Source organism: Theropithecus gelada, chromosome 19 (assembly GCF_003255815.1).
Source record: "Theropithecus gelada isolate Dixy chromosome 19, Tgel_1.0, whole genome shotgun sequence".
NCBI classification, from domain to species: domain Eukaryota; kingdom Metazoa; phylum Chordata; class Mammalia; order Primates; family Cercopithecidae; genus Theropithecus; species Theropithecus gelada.
This window is the reverse complement of record NC_037687.1, coordinates 24,221,987-24,247,039: the sequence shown is the minus strand read 5'-3', so window position 1 is coordinate 24,247,039 and position 25,053 is coordinate 24,221,987. Positions and strand designations below refer to the sequence as shown.

General features: G+C 53.0%; 1 protein-coding gene across 1 annotated transcript in view; it reads left to right on the top strand.

Moving 5' to 3' along the window:
• Positions 1–21,942, top strand: part of ZC3H4 (zinc finger CCCH-type containing 4) — a 52,934-nt gene extending 30,992 nt beyond the window's left edge. The window contains exons 9-15 of the mRNA XM_025365738.1: positions 225–335; positions 3,580–3,691; positions 4,247–4,356; positions 13,520–13,881; positions 14,045–14,388; positions 16,794–17,045; positions 18,257–21,942. Of these exons, the coding sequence (XP_025221523.1) occupies positions 225–335; positions 3,580–3,691; positions 4,247–4,356; positions 13,520–13,881; positions 14,045–14,388; positions 16,794–17,045; positions 18,257–19,770 (2,805 nt within the window). The 3' untranslated portion in view covers positions 19,771–21,942. The remainder of the gene's footprint in view (positions 1–224; positions 336–3,579; positions 3,692–4,246; positions 4,357–13,519; positions 13,882–14,044; positions 14,389–16,793; positions 17,046–18,256) is intronic.
• The last annotated feature ends 3,111 nt before the right edge of the window (positions 21,943–25,053 follow it).

The following is a 25,053-nucleotide window of genomic DNA, read 5'->3' as shown; positions in this document are numbered from 1 at the left end:
ACAACTCCAAGGGCTAGAGCTTTTCCTCACCAGGCACCAGCACCCTGCACCATGGGGCTTAAATGTGCACGCAGTGTCAAGAGTTAGATGCAGCCTGCCCATTGGTGCTCTTGTGAGCTCTTAAGGGAGTCCTCATCCCCTTCTCCCGTGCTGCTTATTAACCCCAATCCCATCTCCACCCTTCCCTTTCATCCCCCTTTACATCCACACCCTGTCTATTGCAGGACGGTGGTGGTGGAAGCTACCGGAGTCGTGACCATGACAAGCCCCACCAGCAGTCGGACAAGAAAGGCAAAGTCATCTGCAAGTACTTCGTGGAAGGGCGCTGCACCTGGGTAAGGAGCACTGAAAACTCCCAGGTACCTCTAGGAGGCCAGCAGCCCCCAGAGGACACACGGCTTCCAGAATGTTCTGGAGCCGTGGTCACGCTGGGTGGGAGTGACTATGTGGTCTTTGTCCTTGTGGACACTTGCCGGTACTGAGAGCTGCCTGGGGGCCTGAAAGACTCAGGTTGACTTTCAGAGTGAGGAGGACCCACAACAAGATGAGGATTTTGGGTTTTAGGGGAATTTTTTGGCCAAAATTTTCAACCGGTCCATATAGCCTGAATTGTAATTATGAAGGTTGATGTGAATGCAGAGAAGCACCATATCCTGGTGAAGTTACTGAGCTTCAGGGTTGCATGGGGAATGATTAAAGCATCCAGATAGAAGAGGAGGGGAGGATGAGGTTAACCGTGGACTTCATAGCAAAGTTCAGTGTCAGAAGATGGACCAATGACCACAGAGTTCTTTCCACCGAAGGAAACAAGTGTAATAACCCAGCGTTAGTTCAGCCGGCATCTTCTTACCCCAGTATCCCAGGCAGCAACAGACACTAGCAGATGTGTGCTCAGGGCATACTGCACCCCTGCATCTGTCTTGGGAAGAAACAGATGCTTTAAACAAATAATGTTATGTATAAAATAGTTTGTTTTTCCTTTGAGACCAAGTCTCACTGTCAACCAGGCTGGAGTGCAGTGGCACAATCTTGGCTCACTGCAACCTCTGCCTCCTGGGATCAAGCGATTCTCATGCCTCAGCCTCCCGAGTAGCTGGGACTATAGGCGCACGCCACCACACCTGGTTAATTTTCATATTTTTAGTAGAGATGGGGTTTCGCCATGTTGGCCAGGCTGGTCCCAAACTCCTGATTCTAGCCTCCCAAAGTGCTGGGATTACAAGTGTGAGCTACTGCGCCTTGCCAGTATTTCTTAGTTACAGCTTATATTCTGTTAAGAAACTTGAAATACATATAAGCAAAAACAAATGATACACCCTGGGCAACATAGACCCCATCTCGTAAGCAAAAAAAAAAAAAAAAAATTAAAACCCATTGCGATGGCGTCTGCCTATAGTCCCAGCCTCTAAGGAGGCTGAGGTGGGAGGATCACTTGAGCCTGGGAGATCAAGGCTGCAATAACCTGGGGTTGCACTGCTGCACTCTAGCCTGGGTGGCAGAGTGAGACCCTGTATCAAAAAAAAAAGGGCAGGTGTGGTGACTCACACCTGTAATCCCTGCCCTTTGGGAGGCCAAGGCATGTGGATCACCTGAGGTCAGCAGTTTGAGACCAGCCTGACCAACGTGGTAAAACCCCATCTCTACTAAAAATGCAAAAATTCGCCGGGCATGGTGGCTCACGCCTGTAATCCCAGCACTTTGGGAGGCCGAGGCGGGCGGATCACGAGGTCATGAATTTGAGACCATCCTGGCCAACACAGTGAAACCCCTACTCTACTAAAAATACAAAAATTAGCTGGGCTTTGTGGTGGGTGCCTATTACAGGCTATTCCCAGCTACTCGGGAGGCTGAGGCAGGAGAATCGCTTGAACCCGGGTGGTGGAGGTTGCAGTGAGCCGAGATCGTGCCACTGTATTCATTCCAGCCTGAGTGACAGAGCTAGACTCTGTCTCAAAAAATAAAAATAAAAAATAAAAAGATGAGACAAATAGGCATTCCTAAGAGTTAGGGGGACAGATCAGCTTCTGTCTTCAGTTCAGTTATGGTGAGTGATTCCTGAGGACTAAATGATGCGGAATGGAGAACACAATTCTGGATTTCACCTAGATACTGTGGTGTTGAGATTGTGTTCAACTGGAAATAAAGAAAAACTAAACTCCATTGGCTTCAACACATAGACATTTGTCTCTCAGAACCAGGAGTCTGGAGCTGGGTAAGCAATACCTGGCAGCGCAGTGGTCGGGGTCACCCTGGGGGACCTATGCTCATTCCTGCTTACTATTCTGCCATCTTTAAACATGTGGCTTTTTTGGCCGGGTGTGGTGGCTCACGCCTGTAATCCCAGCACTTTGGGAGGCCAAGGCAGGCAGATCACGAGGTCAGGAGATTGAGACCATCCAGGCTAACACGGTGAAACACCGTCTCTACTAAAAATCCAAAAAATTAGCCAGGCATAGTGGCGGGCGCCTATAGTCCCAGCTACTCGGGAGACTAAGGCAGGAGAATGGCGTGAACCCGGGAGGTGGAGCTTGCAGTGAGCCAAGATCGTACCACTGCACTCCAGCATGGGCGACAGAGCGAGACTCCGTCTCACAAAAAAAACCAAAAAACAAAAAACGTGGCTTTTGTCCTCATGGTTACACAATGCCTGAGGCGATGCCTGCTGTGCCTCCCGGCATCACATCCAAGGGCTGGGAGGAAAAAAAAAACGGAAAACGGACAAAAGGCTTTACTTCTGTTTTTTTGTTTTTGAGACGGAAGGAGTTTCACTCTGTCACCCAGACTGGAGTGCAGTGGCACAATCTCGGCTCACTGCAAGCTCTGCCTCTTGGGTTCATGCCATTCTCCTGCCTCAGCCTCTCGAGTAGCTGGGACTACAGGCGCCCACCACCACCCCCAGCTAATTTTTTGTATTTTTTTTTTTTTTTGGACTAATTTTTTGTTAAATTTTTTGGACTAATTTTTTGTATTTTTAGTAGAGACGGGGTCTCACCGTGTTATCCAGGATGATCTCGATCTCCTGACCTCGTGATCCGCCCGCCTCGGCCTCCCAAAGTGCTGGGATTACAGGCGTGAGCCACTGCGCCTGGCCGGCTTTTCTTTAAATTCAGGAAGTACCCAGGCTTGGTGGCTGATGGCTATATATCCCAGCACTTTGGGAGGCCAAAGTGGGAGGATCACTTGAACCCAGGAGTTTGAGACTAGCCTGGGCAACATAGTGAGACCCTGTCTCTACAAAAAAATACAAGAAAATTAGCCGAGCTTGGTGGTGTGGGCCTGTAGTCCTGGCTGTGAGAGAATCACCTGAGCCCACATGTCGAGGCTGCAGTGAGCCATGATTGTGCCACTGAATTCCAGCCTGGGCAACAGAGTGTGACCCTGTCTCCAAATAAGAAAGGTTGGGCAACAGTCTTCGGGATCTGCCCTTCCTAGACCTGTCATCCTTTCCTAAGGGGGATTCGTTTCTGTCATTGGCCCCTCCATGCACCAGCAGTGACAGAGTATTTCTTCCCTTTGCAGAGAGAAGTAAGCAAGAGCTTCCCACACAATTACCTTACGTTTTCATTGCTTCTCTTCTAGGGAGACCACTGTAATTTTAGCCATGACATCGAACTCCCAAAGAAGCGAGAATTGTGCAAGTTTTACATCACTGGATTTTGCGCCAGAGCCGAGAACTGCCCCTATATGCATGATATCCTTTAGTGCCAGCATCTTGTCTGAATGAGGGTGCAGAACTTCTCTGCTCCTTGACATTAGTAACAGCTGACCTTCCTTCACCGTGCTTTCTCTTTCTGTGCCAAGAGCTTTCTGTGAATCTCCGTCTCATTTAACACTCAGTCCACACTCAGAGGGGTCTGCCTTTCCCATCCTTCCAGGGAGTAAACTTTGAGATGCACATGGTGTATGTTCTGTTTATATAGGCTCTCAAGACTGGCCCATACCATTGGCTGAGATTCTTCCAGGTCGTTTTATACCTTGGACGAGTCATTTAACTTCCCTAGTCTGGTTGATCATCTGAGGAAGCAGCCCCCAGCCAGTGTGGTGGGGCGGGAAGTGCCCTGCAGTCTGGAGTGCCGGGGTCTCTCCATGGATCTCCTGCCAACCCACGGAGCAGCCCTGAGCACGTCGCCTCACCTCTCTGGGCTCAGATTTCTCATCTCCAAAGCAAAGGGAGTTGGATTCTGCCTTGAGTCTGGGTGGGGGTGTGTTCTGTGAGATGAAGCATTTACCTTAATTTGCCATGAACGTGATTTCCCGTGTAAGCTGTACCACACCACTGGGAACTGCATCAATGGTGACGACTGCATGTTTTCCCACGACCCTCTGACGGAAGAGACAAGGGAGCTCTTGGATAAGGTAATGTCCAGGGGCTAACGGGGTGCACGGCTCACAGGAACTGGGACATGTGCAGTCCATTATCTCAGTGCTATAGCCTGCCTGTCCAGCCTCTGCAGTGCCCAGTTGGGTTGATCTGGAGTTGGGCCATTCTAAGGAGGACATGGGCACTGTGTCCTCTTCTGCAGGGAGTTGAGGTGGTCACAAGTATCTTGTCTTAAGCCAGGACAGGCTTCTGCTGTTTCCTGGGGGCATGGCCAAATGAAGGGAATACTGCCTGATGTGCCTCCAAGCATGAATCCTAATCTCTAGGTGTCAATTAGAGACAGCCCACGATACACAGGGATACACGAATTACCTGTAACCCCAGCACTTTGGGAGGCTGAGGTGGGAGGATTACTTGAGCTCAGGAGTTAGACCAGCCTAGGCATGTAGTGAGATGTTGTTTCTACTTAAAAAAAGAAAAAAAAAATTAGTTGGGCTGGGTGCAGTGGCTCGTGCCTGTAATCCCAGCACTTTGGGAGGCCAAGGCAGGCAGATAGATCACTTGAGCTGAGGGCAACATGGCAAAACCCTGTCTCTAAAAAAAAAAAAAAAAAAAAAAAGGATGAAAAACTTAACTGGGCTGGGCGCGGTGGCTCAAGCCTGTAATCCCAGCACTTTGGGAGGCCGAGACGGGCGGATCACAAGGTCAGGAGATCAAGACCATCCTGGCTAACACGGTGAAACCCCGTCTCTACTAAAAAATACAAAAAAAAAAACTAGCCGGGCGAGGTGGCAGGCGCCTGTAGTCCCAGCTACTCGGGAGGCTGAGGCAGGAGAATGGCGTAAACTTGGGCGGCGGAGCTTGCAGTGAGCTGAGATCCGGCCACTGCACTCCAGCTTGGGCGACAGAGCGAGACTCCGTCTCAAAAAAAAAAAAAAAACTTAACTGGGTGTGGTGGCTCACGCTTGTTATCCCAGCATTTTGAGAGGCTGAGGCGGGCAGATCACCTGAGGCCAGGTTCTCAAGACCAACCTGGCCAACATGGCAAAACCCTATCACTACTAAAAATATAGAAATTAGCCAGGTGTAGTGGCACATGCTTGTAGTCCTAGGTACTCAGGAGGCAGAGGTTGCAGTGAGCCGAGATCACACCCCTGCGTTCCATCCAGCCTGTGCAACAGAGTGAGACTGTGTCTCCAAAAAAAAAATAAAAAAAATTAGCCAGGTGTTGTGGCACATGCCTGTGGTCCCAGCTACTCGAGAGGCTGAGGCAGGAAGATCTGTTGAATCCAGGAGATTGAGGCTGCAGTGAGCCACTGCACTCCAGAGCAAGACTCCACCTCAAAGAAAACCCACAAAAAACCAAAGATATACAAAGAAGAGACAAAGATTGTATTTTGGTGGAAAAGTTAAACGTTTTCTTGCAACTCTCAGGGTCCCCATTATGCATTAGAGAAAGTAGAGGGAATTTGGGGGTCTCTAAAGGGGAATACTCCGTTGGGGGAGGTGTCATGGCTTCTCCACTTAGCCAGGTGACATTTGAAACTCAAACTGGCATCAGTTGTCCTCTCTGAAGAGCTAGGCTGAGGACTTTGGGTTAGGGTTAAATGCCCAAATATCAGTCCTGAGTTTCATCTGGGGAGTGAGTGGCTACGGGAACAGGTATCCTTTCAAGTGAAGCTTTCCTGCCCTCTAGTTCACAGGAGGTTCTAGGAGATTAGGTATTTTTTTGAGAATGGAAAGGATCAAGGCATCAGCACATCTGCCAGCTTCCAGAGTCCATGTGTCAGTGACTGTCTTGTTAACTGGTGGCAGGGGTACCCATGTGAGGGGTGCAGGGGAAGCCCCATGCAAGCAGACGTAGGAGAACATCCATTCCTCATTGGCAGGGCACCTGTAGGAAAAGGTCAGTCCCTCTGGGGAGCCTGCTGCCCTAGGGTGTTTTTGTTTCGTTTTGAGACGGAGTCTCTGTCGCCCAGGCTGGAGTGCAGTGGCGCAATCTCAGCTAACTGCAAGCTCCGCCTCCCGAGTAGCTGGGACTACAGGCGCGCGCCACTGCACCAAGCTATTTTCAGTAGAGACAGCATTTCACCATGTTGGCCAGGCTGGTCTCGAACTACTGACCTTGTGATATGCCCGCTTTGGCTTCCCAAAGCGATGGCATTGCAAGTGTGGGCCACGGCGCCCAGCCTGCCCCAGGGTTTTGTAATCTGTACATTCCTGGAGTCTGAGCTGTTTGATGACGGGAAGCAGTGGCCATTCAGGGAGGCCTCATGTCTCCTTGGGAGGACTTACCCGTCTCTGACTGAGGACTGCCCCCTGCTGGAGGCTCCAAGTTTGTGCTCTAGGCCAGTGCTACCCATAGGAGCACCACAGAACCACTTCGTTCATTTAAAATTTTCCAGTAAAAGTAAAATTAAAAGTAAAAAGAAACAGGTGAAATTAATTTTTTTTTTTGAACTGGAGTCTCGGCCAGGCGCTGTGGCTCACTCCTGTAACCCCGCCCCCGCCGGGAGGCCGAGACGGGCGGATCACCTGAGGTTGGGAATTCAAGACCAGCCTGACCAACATGGAGAAACCTTGTCTCTACTAAAAATACAAAATTAGCCAGGCAAAGTGGTGCATGCCTGTAATCCCAGCTACTAGAGAGGCTGAGGCAAGATAAATCACTTGAACCTGGGAGGCGGAGGTCGCGGTGAGCCAAGATTGCGCCATTGCACTCCAGCCTGGGCAACAAGAGCGAGACTCCGTCTCAGAAAAAAAAAAAAGAAGAAATGAAATGGCATCTCGCTCTGTTGCCCAGGGTAGATTGCAGTGGCGCGATCTTGGCTCACCGCAACCTCCGCCTTCCGGGTTCAAGCGATTCTCCTGCCTCAGCTTCCGCAGTAGCTGGGATTACAGGCACCCGCCACCACGCCCGGCTAATTTTTGTTTGTTTATTTTTGAGACGGAGTTTCACTCTTTTGCCCAGGCTGAAGTGCAGTGGCACCATCTCGGCTCACTGCAACCTCTGCCTCCCAGGTTCAAGTGATTTCTTGTCTTAGCCTCCTGAGTAGCTGGGATTACAGGCGCCTGCCACCATGCCCAGCTGAATTTTGTATTTTTAGTGGAGACAGGGTTTTACCATGTTGGCCAGGCTGGTCTTGAACTCCTGATCCACCTGCCTTGACAAGTGATCCACCTGCCTTGGCCTCCCAAAGTGCTGGGATTACAGATGTGCCCCACGACACCTGGCTAATTTTTGTATTTTTAGTAGAGATGGGGTTTCACCATGTTGGCCAGGATGGTTTCAAACTCCTGACCTCAAATAATCCACCCACCTCGCGAAATTATTTAACACTGTGTCTCATTTAGCTCCAAACATACTTTTAGGAAATAATAATAAATAATGGAAAAAATAGAGATACTTTATGGGAGCTTTTTGTGTGTAGTTTCAATGGCTGGAAAAAAATATTTTTTAAATGGCATTGGGATTATATTTGATCTCCCTTGGTTTCATGGAGGCACCTATGAAGCCAGCAGAGAGAAAATATAATGGTACTTGAATCTGTTAAAAGTAAATTCTGTAGAGAGCCATGTTTTCTGAGAGCAAAACTTGATGTTTGCAAAGCTTAGAGGGTTGTAGGTTTCTGCTTGGGAGTATGCACACAGACCCCTTCCTGAAAATCCATGCCTTCTTTTTTTTTTTTTTTTTTTTTTTGAGACGGAGTCTTGCTCCGTCGCCCAGGCTGGCGTGCAGTGGCGCGATCTCAGCTCACTGCAAGCTCCGCCTCCTGGGTTTACGCCATTCTCCTGCCTCAGCCTCCCGAGTAGCTGGGACTACAGGCGCCCGCCACCTCGCCTGGCTAGTTTTTGTATTTTTTTTAGTAGAGACGGGGTTTCACCGTGTTAGCCAGGATGGTCTCGATCTCCTGACCTCGTGATCCGCCCGTCTCGGCCTCCCAAAGTGCTGGGATTACAGGCTTGAGCCACCGCGCCCGGCCTTTTTTTTTTTTTTTTTTGAGATGGAGTTTTGTTCTTGTCGACCGGGCTGGAGGAGTAGCGCGATCTTGGCTCACCACAACCTCTGCCTCCCAGGTTCAAGCTATTCTCCTGCCTCAGCCTCCCGAGTAGCTGGGATTACAGGCATGTGCCACTGCTCCTGGCTCATTTTTTGTGTTTTTAGTAGGGATGGGGTTTCTCCATGTTTGTCAGGCTGGTCTTGAACCCCCGACCTCAGGTGATCCCCCCGCCTTGGCCTCCCACAGTGCTGGGATTACAGATGTGAACCACCATGCCTAGCTGAAAATCCATACCTTCTAAATTTATCTGAGTGCTTTAACCAGCTCTTAGCATTATATGTTTTTGTATGTCATCTTTGGTACCAATTTTTTTTTTTTTTTGAGATGGAGTTTCACTCTTGTTGCCCAGGCTGGAGTGCAGTGGTGTGATCTCGGCTCACTGCAGCCTCTGCCTCCTGGGTTCAAGTGATTCTCCTGTCTCAACCTCCTGAGTAGCTGAGATTACAGGTGCCTGCCTCCACTCCCAGCTAATTTTTGTATTTTTAGTAGAGACGGGGTTTCACCATGTTAGCCATATGGTCTCAAACTCCTGACCTCAGGTGATCCACCCACCTAGGCCTCCCAAAGTGCTGGGATTACAGGCATGAACCACTGCGCCTGATACATAGTTCTGTGAGTTTTTTTTTTTTTCCAAGACGGAATCTCGCTCTGTCATCCAGGCTGGAGTGCATTGGTGCAATGTTGGCTCACTCCAGCCTCCGCCTCCCAGGTTCAAGCAATTCTCTGCCTCTTGAATAGCTGGGATTACAGAGGCCCGCCACCGTGCCCAGCTATTTATTTATTTATTTATTTAATTGTTTGTTTTTTGAGACGGAGCCTCACTCTGTTACCCAAGCTGGAGTGCCGTGGCGCGACCTTGGCTCACTGCAAACTCTGCCTCCCAGGTTCAAGCGATTCTCCTGCCTCAGCCTCCTGAGTAACTGGGATTACAGGCGTGTACCACCACTCCCGGCTCATTTTTGTATTTTTAGTAGAGACGGGGTTTCACCATGTTGGTCAGATTGGTCTTGAACTCCTGACCTCGTGATCCGCCCAGCTTGGCCTCCCAAAATGCTGAGATTACAGGCTTGAACCACTGCGCCTGGCCCGCTGATTTTTTTTTTTTTTTTTTTTTGGTATTTTTAGTAGAGACAGGGTTTCACCATCTTGGTCAGGCTGGTCTTGAACTCCCGACCTCGTAATCCACCTATCTCTGTCTCCCAGAGTGCTGGGATTACAGGCGTAAGCCATCGCGCCCGGCCTAGTTCTATGAGTTTTGACAAACACACTGAGTCATGTCACCACCCCACAAGATGGATCTAGGAAACCCATTCTGTCACCCCTTGTGTGTGTCTGTCACCGCTGTGTCTTTTATAGTAAATGCCACCCCACATCTCCAGTGCCTGGCAACCGTGGGTCAGGGTCTGTCTTTTGGTTTTGCTTTTTCAAGCAAATCATATAAATAGAATTGTGGGGTAAACAAGCTTTAAGAGTGTGAGTGTACACAGTGCACATGCATGCATTTGTTGAGTCTGGCTTCTTGCACTTGGCATGAAGCCTTTGAGATTCACCCGTTGTTGCAAGTAGCAGTTCATTACCATTTGTTGCTGCGTAGTGCCCCACCAAGTGGATGATCTACGTTTGTTTATCCAGTCATCCGTTGAAAGACATTTGCGTTGTTTCCATTTCCTGGTGCTTATTCACATGGCCTGATGGGCTCAGCCCACATGCCTCTGCACCTCTACAAGTGTTACTTCTTGCTTGCAGAAGGTGACTGACTTTTGGAAACTCCTCTGATCACTGAGAGTCCGTCCTGGCTAGAGAGGCTTTGGCACCTAATGGGGTGCTAGTTGTCTCAGCTGGTGTCTTTGCTGGTGGAGGGGCCAGGAACAGAGGGGCCACAGGGTCTGTGCTGGCAGGACCGATGAGCAGTTTGGGTTGACTCTGCAGTTGACTCCATGTTGGAGTCAACCAGTCAGGCAGGGCCTGAGCTCCTTTCTTCTCTGCGCTGGACCCAGCCTCTGGATTCCAGGGAATGAATGGCAGAGTGCATTGGTTTGTGTTCCTTGCTTAGTCGTTCACTCGATAAATCTCTGTGCCTTGTTTGTGGCAGGCACTGGGGGTCGTGAGGAGGCAGGGTTAGGTCCTTGGGCAGATGCTGATGACACATGGGGAGTGTGAGTGTGTGTATGTGTGTGCGTGCGTGCACACACACACACACAGGGATCAGGCCGTGAAGAACAAGTGTGGGAGCCCAGGACTCCAGCTGGGCTCTATTCACGAGGCAGACGTTCAGGAGGCTCTGTAAGGAGGTGCCAGTGGTGGCCCCAGGATGTGCGGCAGTTAGGACTGAAGAGGAGGAGGGAAATGCAGGGTGGCAGATGCAGCGCAATCCATGGCCGCACACACAATTGAGGAAGGGCCCTTGGGCCAGGAGGAAGTGAGCCCATAGCAGTGCTGAAAGCAGCAGTACTGGGAGCTGACGCAAGGCTCTGGGCCCTCCCAGCAAGGCTCATCTCAGGTGGCGTTACCCACACTCCAAGGGCAGAATGTGAATTCTGCCTCCACAGGTACCCCTGCTCTGCTGGTTCACACGCTGACCACACCTGGAGTAGCAGGGCTCAGAAGGACAGAGGGGTTCCACCGTGTCGTTTTCCACCCCTCCTCCATGAAGCCACATTCTTGTTGGACCTTGGGGTTCCAGGGTTCAGGTACCACTGCTAATGGCTAGGAGAAGGGAAAACTGCGAACGCACAACCCCCACCAGGGGGTCCTATTTCTGTCATCCCTGCTGTTCCTGGGCAGAGGGGCAGGACTAGTTCATCCTGACCCCGTGTTAGGACCCACTAAGGGATCTGTGCTGGGGTCCCCAAGATGACCCAGAGCAACTTGCTGGGGAACTCACAGCCAAGATGTTACTGCAGTGAAGGGACACAGGCAAACTCAGCCCCGGGAACGAGTACATGAGGGCACCCGGAGGAAGCAGGCACATCCTCTCCCCGTGGACTCGCAGGGGCCATGTTGCCCTCCTCCAGTTGTGACAGCACGAGTGGCATTCTGTTTGTGAGAAGACTTGCTCAACGCCCAGGGTTTTCACTAGGGCCGTTCACCTAGGCAGCTTCTGCCTGGCATGGACCAAAATTCCAGATCTGGGGGGCAAAGCAGGCATTCAGCACAAACTGCATTGGTTGTAGAAACAGTTTAGATGCAGTGAGCCCCTCTTACTAGACAGTGAATGCTGGGAGCCCTCCCAAAATCCAGCTTGCCAGACACCAGCCAAGGCCTAGCCTTGCAAGCAGGGCTTCCAAGGAGAGCAGCCAGGCCTCCTGTGTTCACTTTTCTGCATGCGATTCTAACTGATGAAACATTCTAGTTCAATTGAGATTTTGACATTTCTCATTCACTCATTGGGCATCTGCCCTGTATCAGGTCTTGTGGGGGCCCTGGGGATAAAGCAGGGAAGAAACAGTCCTGCCCTCATGGAGCTGACAGGGAGGTGAGCCAGGATCAACACGGGAATGACTGAATAATCTAACAAGGCATAGGCAGTGTTGGCAGAGAACTCCTGGTACCCCAGTAGTGAGTATAGGAGACTGGACAGACACTATGAATTGACGTCTAATGAGGGACCTCAACAGTTGGGTGACGTTGAGCCACATGGGAATAACGGGGAAAAATAAAAGCCTGGGGGCAGCTTGGTCCTGGCCCTGTAGGGGAGAGCTTGACTGCTCATTGCACTGAAGTGAGGCTGGGTGGTTGGGCTGGAGGAGTTGGGATCGTGGGAGGAAATGAAGCTGCCAGGAAGCTTCCCAGTCCTCCCCAGATAGCCACACACCCACCCCCGCTCTTAGACCCTGAGGGTTATGTTCAGGAGTTTGGGTCTTATTACAGGTGAGATCTGAGGCCCTTAACATCCAAACAGGACAGTGGAATATGATTCAGCCATAAAAAACTGAGTGACATACTGATAGATGTAGCAGTGTAGATACACTTTGCTAAGTGAAAGGACCCCTCACACTCAGCGCATGAGTCTGTTCGCAGGAGCTGTCCAGCAGGGGCAGGTCTGCAGAGACAGGAAGCAGAGTGGCTGCCGGGGGCTGGGGGCAGAGGATGGGGAGTGATTGCTTAGTGTGTACAGGGTCTCTTTTGGGGGTGATGAAAATGTCCTAGAACTAGATAGAGGTGGTGGTTGCATAACATTGTTAATGTGCCAAATGCCACTGAATCATTCAGTTTGTTTTTATTTTTGTATTTTGAGATGGAGTCTGGCTCTCCCGCTCAGGCTGGAATGCAGTGGTGTTATCTCGGCTCACTGGAACCTCTGCGTCCCGGGTTCAAGCGATTCTTCTGCCTCAGCCTCCCAAGTAGCTGGAATTACAGGTGGCCACCACCATGTCCGGCTAATTTTTTTGTATTTTTAGTACCACTATGTCCAGCTAATTTTTTTGTATTTTTAGTAGAGACGGGGTTTCACCATGTTGGCCAGGCTGACCTTGAACTCCTGACCTTAGGTGATCTGCCCACCGTGGCCTCCCAAAGTGCTGGGATTACAGGCATGAGCCACCACACCTGGCCTTGTGTATTTATTTTTGAGACAGAGTCTCATCTGTTGTCCATGCTGGAGTGCAATTACGCAGTCTTCGCTCATTGCAGCCTCTGCCTCCCAGGTTCGAGTGATTCTCCTCCCTCAGTCTCCCGAGTGGCTGAGACTATAGGCATGTGCTACCACACCTAGCTAATTTTTGTATTTTTAGTAGAGACGGGGTTTTTCCATGTTGGCCAGACTGGTCTTAAACTCCTGGCCTCAAGTGATCCACCCACCTCGTCCTCCCAGAGTGCTGGGATGACAGATGTGAGCCCCTGCGCCCGGCCGAATCGTTCACTTTTAATGGTTGAACAGTAGACTTTCTCTTGTATTTTGCCATAGAGCAAGAACAGGCGCCCCCCTGCCCCCCACCAGCTGGTCCCGGAGAGTGGAGCAGAGAGGTGGCTGATGATTTTTGTTACGGAGCCATTGTGGTCATTAGCTTTATGTCTTTAGACCTCAAGGTCCTTGTATTGTGGAACTTCTCCTCTTAAACTTCAGCTCTGAGACCTGGAGAGGTCCGTTTCCATCCTGACCCTGTCCACACCTTCTTTTGTTCTTTCTCACCCGCAGATGTTGGCTGATGATGCAGAAGCAGGTGCCGAGGACGAGAAGGAGGTGGAGGAACTGAAGAAGCAGGGCATCAACCCCCTGCCTAAACCGCCCCCTGGTGTGGGCCTCCTGCCCACTCCTCCTCGGCCCCCTGGCCCGCAGGCTCCAACCTCTCCCAATGGCAGGCCCATGCAGGGTGGCCCCCCACCCCCGCCACCGCCCCCTCCCCCGCCGCCCGGGCCCCCTCAGATGCCCATGCCAGTGCATGAGCCGCTGTCCCCGCAGCAGCTGCAGCAGCAGGACATGTACAACAAGAAGATCCCCTCCTTGTTTGAGATTGTGGTACGGCCCACGGGACAGCTGGCTGAGAAGCTGGGTGTCAGGTGAGTGCCCTGGGCCCCCGTGGTAGGCAGGGAACGCTATCCTGGGCCCAGCCAGGTTCCTCTTGTCAGGGTAAGCCTGGCTGGGGCAGGGTCCTGCCTCTCTCCCCAGCTGTGGGAGTCCTGGTCTGCAGCTTCCCTCACAGGTGCCTTTTCCTTCTTCTAGGTTCCCTGGACCCGGTGGACCCCCAGGGCCAATGGGCCCCGGGCCCAACATGGGACCCCCAGGGCCAATGGGCGGTCCAATGCATCCTGACATGCACCCTGACATGCACCCAGACATGCACCCCGACATGCACCCGGACATGCACCCCGACATGCAGATGGGCCCTGGCATGAATCCTGGCCCACCCATGGGCCCTGGTGGCCCTCCAATGATGCCCTATGGCCCTGGAGACTCCCCACATTCTGGAATGATGCCCCCTATCCCGCCAGCCCAGAACTTCTATGAAAACTTCTACCAGCAGCAGGAGGGCATGGAGATGGAGCCCGGACTCCTGGGGGATGCAGGTATGCGGGGCTCCAGGTGTGACTGCGTGGGGTTGCGGGCTTTACGCAGTGGAGTAGTCAGGGAGATGTGATTTTTCTTCCTTCGTCTGAGTCTCTTCGAAAGCATGACTCCATCTCTGTCCCATTTAATGGTTGAATGTTTTCGGTAACATAGGATTTATTATTCTGTTGAGGAAGAAAGGAATATTCTGTTTATTATCATTATAGGTTATTTCTTTTTAATTTTGCAAGCTGTGCCTGGAATCGGAAGCATGGAAAGTTAGAGGGACGAGTGTGCAAGGGTGTGAGGCTGAGAGGCTGATGGGCTCATCAGGGCTCAGTTAGTGGCCTGGCCAAAACTATCTCTTTCCAGGCAATTCTCGGCTTGGAGCAACCAGTGTCTACCCCAGGACTCTGCGGGTTCTGTGCCCTTTACCGGCCGTTTTCCTGCCTTTTTTTCCTTTTGCATTGGTAACATGTGTCCAGTGAGCAGAGGGATTTAGATGACGCTGCTGCAGCTGTAGGAGATGCGATGTGCAGCCCTCTGGAGGAGGAGGGCCAGGCACAGTAGGCCCCCACTGTCCTTGCCCAGTTGCATCTTGGTGGAACGAAGCAGGTGGCAAGCGTGTAGATAGGAGTTGGCTCCTTTCAGCACTGGCCATTGTTAGAAGAAAAGGTGGGGTACCGTGGTGGTAGGCCAGAAGGCTCAGTGCCTCAATGGGGATGGTCACAAAAGTCTCTCTGAGAAGTGAAGCAGCACTTGCAACGTGAGGAACGATGGGACCTCTGGGCGGGGGCGGCGCTGTGTTGAGCTGGGGATGCTGCTGTGGCAGCTGCTGGGGGCTGTCCCTGGGCAGAGGCAGCAGGGCAGCCACTGGAGTGCAAGGCAGGGCTTCGAGGTTTGGATGCGGCGCCGTAGGGCAGTGTGAGTCCTGTGTGTGTTTTGCAAGGCAGGTAGGAGCGGCATTGAGGATAGGGCGCTGGACGTGGGGCATAGTCACTCCAGGGTGCCTGCCCCTCTGATGGCCATGTGGAAATTTTGAGGGATAGTTTCAGGGGCATCAGGGATAGGCCCAGGCTAGAGATCAAAATGTAGACATGGGCTTTGACTTTAGGTGGTGCATGGAGCCAGGAGAGCAGGTACTCGAGTGAGAGTGGGTGCTTTAGAAAGATGAGAAAAACAGGCTGCCACAATGAGGTGCTGGGGTTCCCTTTAACAAAAGCATCTGAAAGGTGCATGGGAGAAGCTTTGCTGGCGGGAAACCAGAAGTCGGTCACATTGGTAGCAGTAGGTGTCTCTAGGGTAATCCTGTTTCATAAAATACTCCCTCTAACATGTGTGGTCTGTGGTTTCTGGTGTGTGCACAGACTGTGTGAAGGGGGACCCTTGGCTGTCTGGTTCGTCGAGTGGGTCCCAGCTCTGCGCTGGGATGTGTCACAGAGCAGGCTGGCCCATCAGGTTCACTTGACGAAGTTGAAATGAATGTAAGCTAAGTTACAAGTGCACTTTTTTAGACACTACGTTTTAAATGCTCAGCTGCCCCAGGAAGATTTAGGTGGCCACATGTTGCCCTGCAGATCTAGAACATTTCCATCACTGCATAGCGTTCTGTGGGGAAGCACTGACTCTAGACATCCCCCCGTCTCGGTGACTCGCTGTCTCCCATGCTCACATGTCATGCACACACACAACATGCAGGAGGTGTTGCCGAGCCTGCCCTCCCCTCTACGCCTGCTGCGTCCCCACGTCAGCCTGTGCCGCTGCCCACAGCTCTTGGCTCAGGCACTGGGGGAGTGCATGGGGTGAGGTGGTTGGTGCCAGTGCCCACACCGCAGGAGGTGGAGGCCCGGTGCTTCCTGAGAGACCCCCTAATGCTGTGGAGCAGGAGGGGAGGCACTCTGGAGCCTCTGTTGGCCAGAGCAGCACTTTGGCTCATTTCATTCTCTTTTCCTGGCTTTTAGTGTTGAACATGGTTGAGTTCACTATGAGATGTACAGTGTTTCCTTATTAATTGTTAGAAAGAAACCATGAAACTCCTGTCCATCCAAAATAATTAAACAAGTACAGGAAAGAGTGCAGGATCCATCCCTGGCCTCTCTAGAATCTGCGTCCCAGAGGGACTGTTTCTGTCTTTTCAAAGCCTTCTCCTTGCGTCTTACAAATGTACATCCGATGTTCCATCCTGTTTCCACCTCATAAGCGTTTGCCCCCATCACTCAGCCCTCTCTGAACCTCATTCTTCACATAGGCGGGGCTACCCATGGGCGGCTCCGTTCCCCTGAGACCTGGGGAGGGCAGGCAGGGGCAGGCTGTGCGTCCTTCTCCATCACCATCGGGGTGGGTTTGCAGTGAGGGGCAGGGTGGGGCTGGAGTTGGCACCTGGAGGCCCTTCCCGACATGAACCCTCGGTTCTTCCCTGCCACAGAGGACTACGGGCACTACGAAGAGCTGCCAGGGGAGCCTGGGGAGCACCTCTTCCCTGAGCACCCTCTGGAGCCCGACAGCTTCTCTGAGGGAGGGCCCCCAGGCCGGCCGAAGCCAGGCGCCGGTGTCCCTGACTTCCTGCCCTCAGCCCAGAGGGCCCTGTACCTGAGGATCCAGCAGAAGCAGCAGGAGGAGGAGGAGAGAGCGAGGAGGCTGGCTGAGAGCAGCAAGCAGGACCGGGAGAATGAGGAAGGCACGTGTCCGCCCCAGGGGCCGGGGCACAGGCCCTGGGCCGCTGTGCAGGGGAGCGGAGGTGGTGGGGTGTTCCAGGTTGGGTTTCCTGTCGGGAAGGAGCCCATGGCTAGGGAGGACCCCTGTCCAGGGCCATGAAGCCGGGTTGGGGCTGCTGTATATCCCTGAGAAAACTGGCAGTCAGGGATGGTTTTCTGTGTTGGGTTCAGGAGAGACCCTGATCCCATAGAGTAGGGTGGAGGGCTGGTTTCTGGAAGAGAAAGCCGCCAACAGGATCAGCTGCCTGCGCCCTGCCAGAGGAGGCTTTAGGGAGACTCTCAAAGCCCCCGTTTTCCTACCATGTTCTCAAGGAGCCAACAGACAAGAGAGTCATTGAAATTAACCAGTAATAATCATAGTCATGAGCCACCAAGTCTCAGTTGCTGTGTGGTTGACTTAGTGGTGTCCGCCTTGGGGTAAAATGACAAGTGGTTTCTGGATCCTGAAACTAGAGGCCACAGGTGGCCCTGACAGTATCCCAGGAGCCAGTGGGACAGCAGGAAGAGGGGCGGCTCCCCTGATGGCCCAGGCTGTACTGGCCTAGGTTTTGCTTGAGCCCATGTCTGAGTCTGCCCAGCCGGCCCTGCCTCTTAGCAGGTGACTGGTTGGTCCAGCCGCCCTTCCCTGGGACATGGGGACATCGTGAGCCGGTTTGGGGGCAAGTGTCTGTGAGCCTTAGGCCCAGCCAGAACTGAGTCAATGGTATCTGCTAGGAGGACCTCCAGAAGGAGGTGCCCACAGCTGCACTTGCCACAGTGGGGGCTGAACCAGCCCAGAGGTGGGCGGGAGGAGACGCCAGAACTCTGGGTTAGGAGTCCCAGCCCAGTCCTGGCCCTGACTCCTAAGTAACAGCACCGTGCCTCTGTTTTCACATCTGTCAAATGGGCATGATAGTATCACTACCTCCTGGGGTGGTTGTGAGTTACTTAAAATAAAACTACTTAGTGCAGTGCCGCCACTGAGGAGCGCTGGGGAGCATGGCATAAACGGTAGCGCCTTAGCTCCCTGGGTCTCCTCAGCCGCCTGCTGTGGGGAGGGAGCCTTAGAGAGGAGGACCTGAGGATCTGAGAGGCACGAGCAAAGGAGCTGCTCATGGTGGGCTGCTGTGGGGTCCAAGAGGATGGGTGGTGGATGCGCCCACTTACCCTTCCCTGCTCCTCTGTTCTTTCCCAGGTGACACTGGAAACTGGTACTCAAGTGATGAGGATGAGGGTGGAAGCAGTGTAACCTCCATCCTGAAGACCTTGAGGCAGCAGACGTCCAGCCGACCCCCAGCTTCAGTTGGAGAGCTGAGCAGCAGTGGGCTGGGAGACCCCCGCCTCCAGAAGGGACACCCGACAGGAAGCCGGCTGGCAGACCCTCGCCTCAGCCGGGACCCCAGACTCACCCGCCACGCAGAGGCTTCTGGCGGGTCTGGCCCAGGGGATTCCGGACCCTCCGATCCTCGGCTGGCTCGCGCCCTGCCCACCTCCAAGCCTGAAGGCAGCCTTCATTCCAGCCCTGTGGGCCCCAGCAGTTCCAAGGGGTCTGGGCCGCCCCCTGCGGAGGAAGAGGAAGGGGAGCGGGCCCTGCGGGAGAAGGCCGTGAACATTCCCCTGGACCCACTCCCCGGGCACCCCCTGCGGGACCCACGGTCACAACTGCAGCAGTTCAGCCACATCAAGAAGGACGTGACCCTGAGCAAGCCCAGCTTCGCCCGCACCGTGCTCTGGAATCCCGAGGACCTGATCCCCCTACCCGTCCCCAAGCAGGACGCAGTGCCCCCCGTGCCTGCTGCCCTGCAGTCCATGCCCACCCTGGACCCCCGCCTGCACCGCGCCGCAACGGCAGGGCCCCCCAACGCCCGGCAGCGCCCAGGTGCCTCCACGGACTCCAGCACACAGGGCACCAACCTCCCCGACTTTGAACTTCTCTCTCGCATCCTCAAGACGGTCAATGCCACCGGCTCCTCAGCTACTCCTGGTTCCACTGACAAACCCAGTGACCCCCGGGTGCGGAAGGCCCCCACCGACCCTCGGCTGCAGAAACCCACAGACTCTGCGGCCTCCTCCCGGGCTGCCAAGCCCAGCCCCGCTGAGGCACCCTCTCCCACTGCCAGCCCGAGTGGGGATGCCTCCCCACCAGCCACCGCTCCCTATGACCCTCGCGTGCTGGCAGCCGGTGGGCTGGGCCAGGGTGGAGGGAGCGGGCAGAGCAGCGTGCTGAGCGGCATCAGCCTCTACGACCCGAGGACTCCCAACGCGGGGGGCAAAGCCACAGAGGCGGCCGCTGACACAGGTGCCCAGCCCAAGGGCGCTGAAGGTAATGGCAAGAGCTCGGCCTCCAAGGCGAAGGAGCCCCCGTTCGTCCGCAAGTCTGCCCTGGAACAGCCAGAGACAGGGAAGGCCGGTGCCGATGGGGGCGCCCCCACGGACAGATACAACAGCTACAACCGGCCCCGGCCCAAGGCCGCTACAGCCCCCACCGCCACCACCGCCACCCCACCCCCTGAGGGTGCCCCACCCCAGCCCGGGGTGCACAACCTGCCCGTTCCCACCCTCTTCGGGACGGTGAAGCAGGCACCCAAGACGGGCTCAGGAAGTCCATTTGCTGGGAACAGTCCGGCCCGCGAGGGCGAGCAGGATGCGGCGTCCCTAAAGGATGTTTTTAAAGGCTTTGACCCCACGGCCTCCCCCTTTTGCCAGTAGTGTCCAGCCAGAGCCGCGGCTCCAGCCGCCCTTCCTGGGGTGGCATTCAGGGCAGCACCCGGGGTGGGGAGCTTGTGGGGGAGGGGAGGCAGGCTAGGTGTTCCTTTTTTCTTTTCTCCCTTTTCTTTTGCTTTTCTTTTTTTTTTTTTTTTAAGTAGTACTTTCTTTGAGATTTATAAATTGTATATAACCATCTTAAGTTCTAGTCAGTGTGGCGGGCTCAGGAGCTCCTGCTGAGCAAACCGACTCGTGCCCGCAAACCTGTGAACTGTCGCCAGTGTCCAGACTCAGACCCCATGGACTCTGCCTGGCCGGGCCTCACTGGAGGCCCAGTGGGTTTTTTGGGCAAAGCATGGCCCCTTTTCCCCAGGACAAAGGGAACAGTTGGTGTCTTGGAAGGCACTGAACGCTCCTCACCCTGTGCCCAAAGAGACCCAGAACCAAGACCATGGCAGGGCCTGTGTGGAAGCAGGTTCAGGCGTTTCTAGAATCCTAGGGTGAACCATCACTGTCTTTTCAGTGCAGGGTGTGACAACCCACTCAGGAGATGGTGACAGTGAAAAGGTAAAGAGCCCTCAGTGGCACTTGGGGCTCCCTGGCACGTGCCTGCTCCTGTCCCTGCATTACTACGTGTGCCCTACCCGCCACCCTCCGTCCAGAGCAAGCCAATGCCCCCCAGCCTGCAGCAGAAGCCTCCAGTGTGAGAACAGGACCCAAAGGCAGTGGGGGCTGGTGTGGGGCGGAGTCCCGAAGAGCCACCTCCAGGAGGCAGCCCCTTGGAGCACGTACCAGTTTTCTGTCAGTATTAACCCGACCTGTCCCATCAGGGCCACACCCTCCTTGCCCACACCAGGGTCTGTCCTGGTCCTCAAGCCACGCACCCGCTATGACCGCACTGCAGCTCGGCCCCGGACAGCTCCAGGATCCGTGAAGTGGCTGCGCCGCCAGGCCCCAACAGCAGGGGCCCTAGGGTGGCTCCTGGCCAAGTGTTTCTTCTGTTTTCCTCGCACCTCCTCACACTGTGACCTGCAGGGCGTCAGGTATTGATGTGTTCAGGTTTCCTCTCCCAACCCAGCAGATGCAGGGGTTCCAAGGTGTGTTGCTGTGTGAGATTTGTGTACACTTCAGAAAGGGGCTAAGGAGAGTGGGAAGCCTACAGCCAGGGCAGGGGAGGGGAAGCCTCTGCTGCCCCCACACTCCCACCCTGGCTGAGGGCCAGCCTCCTCTGCAGAGCCCTGGAGGAGGCCCACCTATGGACACAGCCTGGGAGATGGGCACAAGGGGTGCTGGGGGAGGCCTGCTATCCTGCCTCTGGGCCACTTGAGGGGCCTCAAGAAGTGTGTGCTTGTGGCTCCATCTGCCTGTCTCCCTGGCCCGCTGTGTGGCTGCAGGCCAATCTCTTCATTGCTGACCAGGAGGAGACCTGGGCACCTGCCAAGGGATTCCCCTTCCCTCCTCCTCAGGGTGGGGTGAACAAGGCTGCTATCCCACCCCACCCCAAAAAGAGAAAAATGAAAAACTCATAGTTTGGGGCCAGGAGGCAGTGTGTCCTACAGGGCTGCATAGCCCTGAGGGGTCAGTGCTGGGATCAGGTTGGTTGGTCTTTTTGTCTTTTTTTTTTTTTTTTTTTTAAACAATCATTAATGAGATTTGTCTTCAGCCACCAGTGTTGGCCTTGAAGCAGAGGGCACAGCCCTTGGTGTTTGTAAAATAAGTATGAATACACAGTGTGGCAGTGTTTTGGTTTTTTTGTTGTTGTTTTTCCTCTCCTTTTGAGGATTTTCTTTTGTAAAAGAAAATTAAATATTTTTTAAACTGAAATCTGTGGATGAAATAGAAGCTGGAGCCCTCCTCTTGGAATATTCAGCCTAAGAACCTCATGGGACTATGAATTCACCTGAAATTCTCATTTGCCATCAGGCCGAGCTTTTAAAGAAAAATTGTTCTCTAACCAGGATTGTAACAAAAGTGTAAATACTGTTTCAGAGTTGAGAGTTGGTGGTGCAAATATGTATATAATGAACTGTATTTTTACAATGATCGCCGCATGACTATTTCACACCCTTTTTATACTCCATACCTGTCTTCCAGAAACGTCACCTGCCTTTCTCCTGTGGTCTCTTAATCCAATAATTGTATTACTGCCATTAAAGGATGCAGTTATTTTAAAAAGCTTGTGGGTCTGGTCTCTCCAGGCTGCCCCAGACCATCCCTTGCCCTGAGAATTAACGAGGGTAGAAGATGGCGGGGTGGGAGTGTGGGGTGTGTGAAACATGGACCTATTCTTTTAGCAGTTGGCCTCAGGGTAACATTCTTGAAGACAGGGACAATTTGTACCTCCAAACAGCGTCAGCTGTCCTCAGTGGATGGCAGTAGATCACCTACTGTCAACATCCTAAGGTCCCTGAGCTTCGTGCGGGCCACTCAGCATTTGAGATCCGGGGGTGATCTGCAGCAGCCTGGATCTGCCCTCGCAGTGCTCACAGGAAAAGACCGTTAACGCAAACGGGACAGCTGGACTGGCTTCTAGGGACGGGAAGAGCTTTAGCGGGCACCCTACCCGTGTGATAGCCAGGGGTATCCTCTGAGGAGGGGTCTGTTCTGATGTTGGAACTTATTTTGAAATGCATCAACAAATATGAAGGATGGTTGGATAGATGGCTGAATGTGTGATCAATACAGTTGGAGTGCAGTGGCTCACGCCTCTCATCCCAGCACTTTGGGAGGCTGAGGCAGGAGGATCGCTTGAACCCAGTAGTTCCAGGCTGCAGTGAGCTGCGCTCCAGCAGGCCAGGCAACAGAGTGAGACCCGTCTCTTTAAAAAAAAAAAAAAAGGCTGAGACCCAAACCCAGCAAACGATACACAGGGTTTTCTTGGTTTTCTTGGGGTTTACATACAGGGGAGAGTCCCTCAGCACCAGGATGGGCAGAAGAACTGCAACAGCTTTAAAAAGGCATGCTGTTGGCTGGGCACGGTGGCTCATGCCTGTATTCCCAGCACTCTGGAACACTGAGGTGGGCTAATCACGAGGTCAGGAAATCGAGACCATCCTGGCCAACATGGTGAAACCCCCGTCTCTACTAAAAATGCAAAAATTAGCTGGGTGCGGTGGCGAGCGCCTGTAATCCCAGCTACTTGGGAGGCTAAGGCAGGAGAATCACTAGAACCCAGGAGGCAGAGATTGTGCCACTGCACTCCAGCTTGGGTGACACAGCAAGACTCCGTCTTGGAAAAAAAAAAAAAAAACAGAGCTGCAAGAGTGGACCATGTCGCTCAGGAAATGCGTGGAGCCTGAGGAACATCTTCATTGGAGGACGGTATGGAGGCTGAGGGAGGGCAGAGATGGCCACCAGCAAGAGGATGTGGTCAACCCCTCCACAGCCCAAGGTTACCTGGACACTAGGACCAACAACTGGTGCCAGATGCTCTTTGGGTACCTGCTGTGATCCACTGCCCAGATTCTATAGGTGTTAACTGTTCCCTGTATTTTCTTGTTTTTTTGTTTTTCTTTTCTTTTTTCGTGGCAGGGTCTCACTCTGTCCCCCAGGCTGGAGTGCAGTGGTGCTATCTGGGCTCACTGCAACCTCTGCCTCCCCAGTTCAAATGATGCTCCCGCCTCAGGCTCCCGAGTCACTGGCACGACAGGTGTGACAGGTGTCTGTCACCACACCCAGCTAATTGTATTTTTAGCAGAGACAGAGTTTCACCATGTTGGCCAGGCTGATCTCAAACTTCCAACCTGAGGTGATCCGCCCGCCTCAGCCTCCCAAAGTGCTGGGATTACAGCTGTGAGCCACTGCGCCCGGCCGGCTGTTTGCGTTTTCTGAATTCCATTTTGGCATTCCATTGGTAGTAGAGCCCCAGGGCTGCCTACATATCTCTACAAACTGGGTGGCTTGACATGACAAATTTGTTCTAGAGGCCAGAAGTGCACCATCAAGGTGTCTACGGGGTCAGGCTCCCTCTGAGGCTCTAGAGGAGAATCCTTCCTTTCCAGTCCTGTCTTCTGGTGGCCGTGGGCAATCCTGGGCTTGTGGTGACATCGCTTCAATCTCTGCCTCCAACTTTTCCCGGGGCTTTCTCCTCTGTGTCTGTGTCTTCTGTCTCTTAGAAAGACTCTTGTCACTGGATTTAGAACCCAACCAGGTAATCAAGAGTAATCTCATCTTGAGATCTTTCATTAAATATCCTGTTTCCCAGCCAAGTGTGGTGGCTCACACCTGTAATCTCAGCAATTTGGGAGGCCAAGGCAGGAGGATTGCTTGATGCCAGGAGTTCAAGGCCAGCCTGGGCAACATAGGAAGACCCCCATCTCTACAAAATACAAGAAAAATTAGCTGGGTGTGGTGGTGCACACCTGTAGTCCCAGCTACTTGGGAGGCTGAGGGAGGATCCCTTGAGTCTGGGAGGTCAAGGCTGCTGTGAGCTGTGATCACACCACCACACTCTGGCCTGGACAACAGTGAGAGCCTGTATTTTTTTTTTTTTAAAGACTCTGTTTCCAAATATAGTTCATTAGTTCATTGACAGGTTCCAGGGCTTAGGATGTAGAAATATGTTTTAGGGGAAAACAACCCTGTTACCCTGCTTTTTTTTTTTTTTTTTTTTTGAGATGGAGTCTCACTCTGTAGCCCAGGCTGGAACGCAGTGGCATGATCTCAGCTCACTGCAACCTCCAAGGCGGGCAGATCATCTAAGGTCAGGAGTTCAAGACCAGCCTGGCCAACATGGTGAAACCCCATCTCTACTAAAAATGCAAAAATTAGCCAGGCATGGTGGCAGGCGCCTGTAATCTTAGCTACTTGGGAGGCTGAGGGAGGAGAATTGCTTGAACCCAGGAGGCGGAGGAGGTTGCAGTGAGCTGAGATTGTGCCACTGCACTCCAGCCTGGGCGACAGAGCAAGACTCTGTCTCAAATAAATAAAGAAAATAAAATTATTAATCAGAACCATCATTCCATCTACTTTCTTTTCTTTCCTTTTATTGTTTTTTCTTCACCCTCCCTTCCCCACCCTTCTTCCTTTTACTTTCCTCTGTAGACTTCTCACGTCCTTGCAACTGTATTCATTGTTGGGTTTCTAACTGTATTCTCTGTTGCCACTGTAACAAATGACCAAAAACCTAGTGACTTAAAAAAACATAAATGTGGCCGGGCGCGGTGGCTCAAGCCTGTAATCCCAGCACTTTGGGAGGCCGAGACGGGCGGATCACGAGGTCAGGAGATCGAGACCATCCTGGCTAACACGGTGAAACCCCGTCTCTATTAAGAAATACAAAAAAAA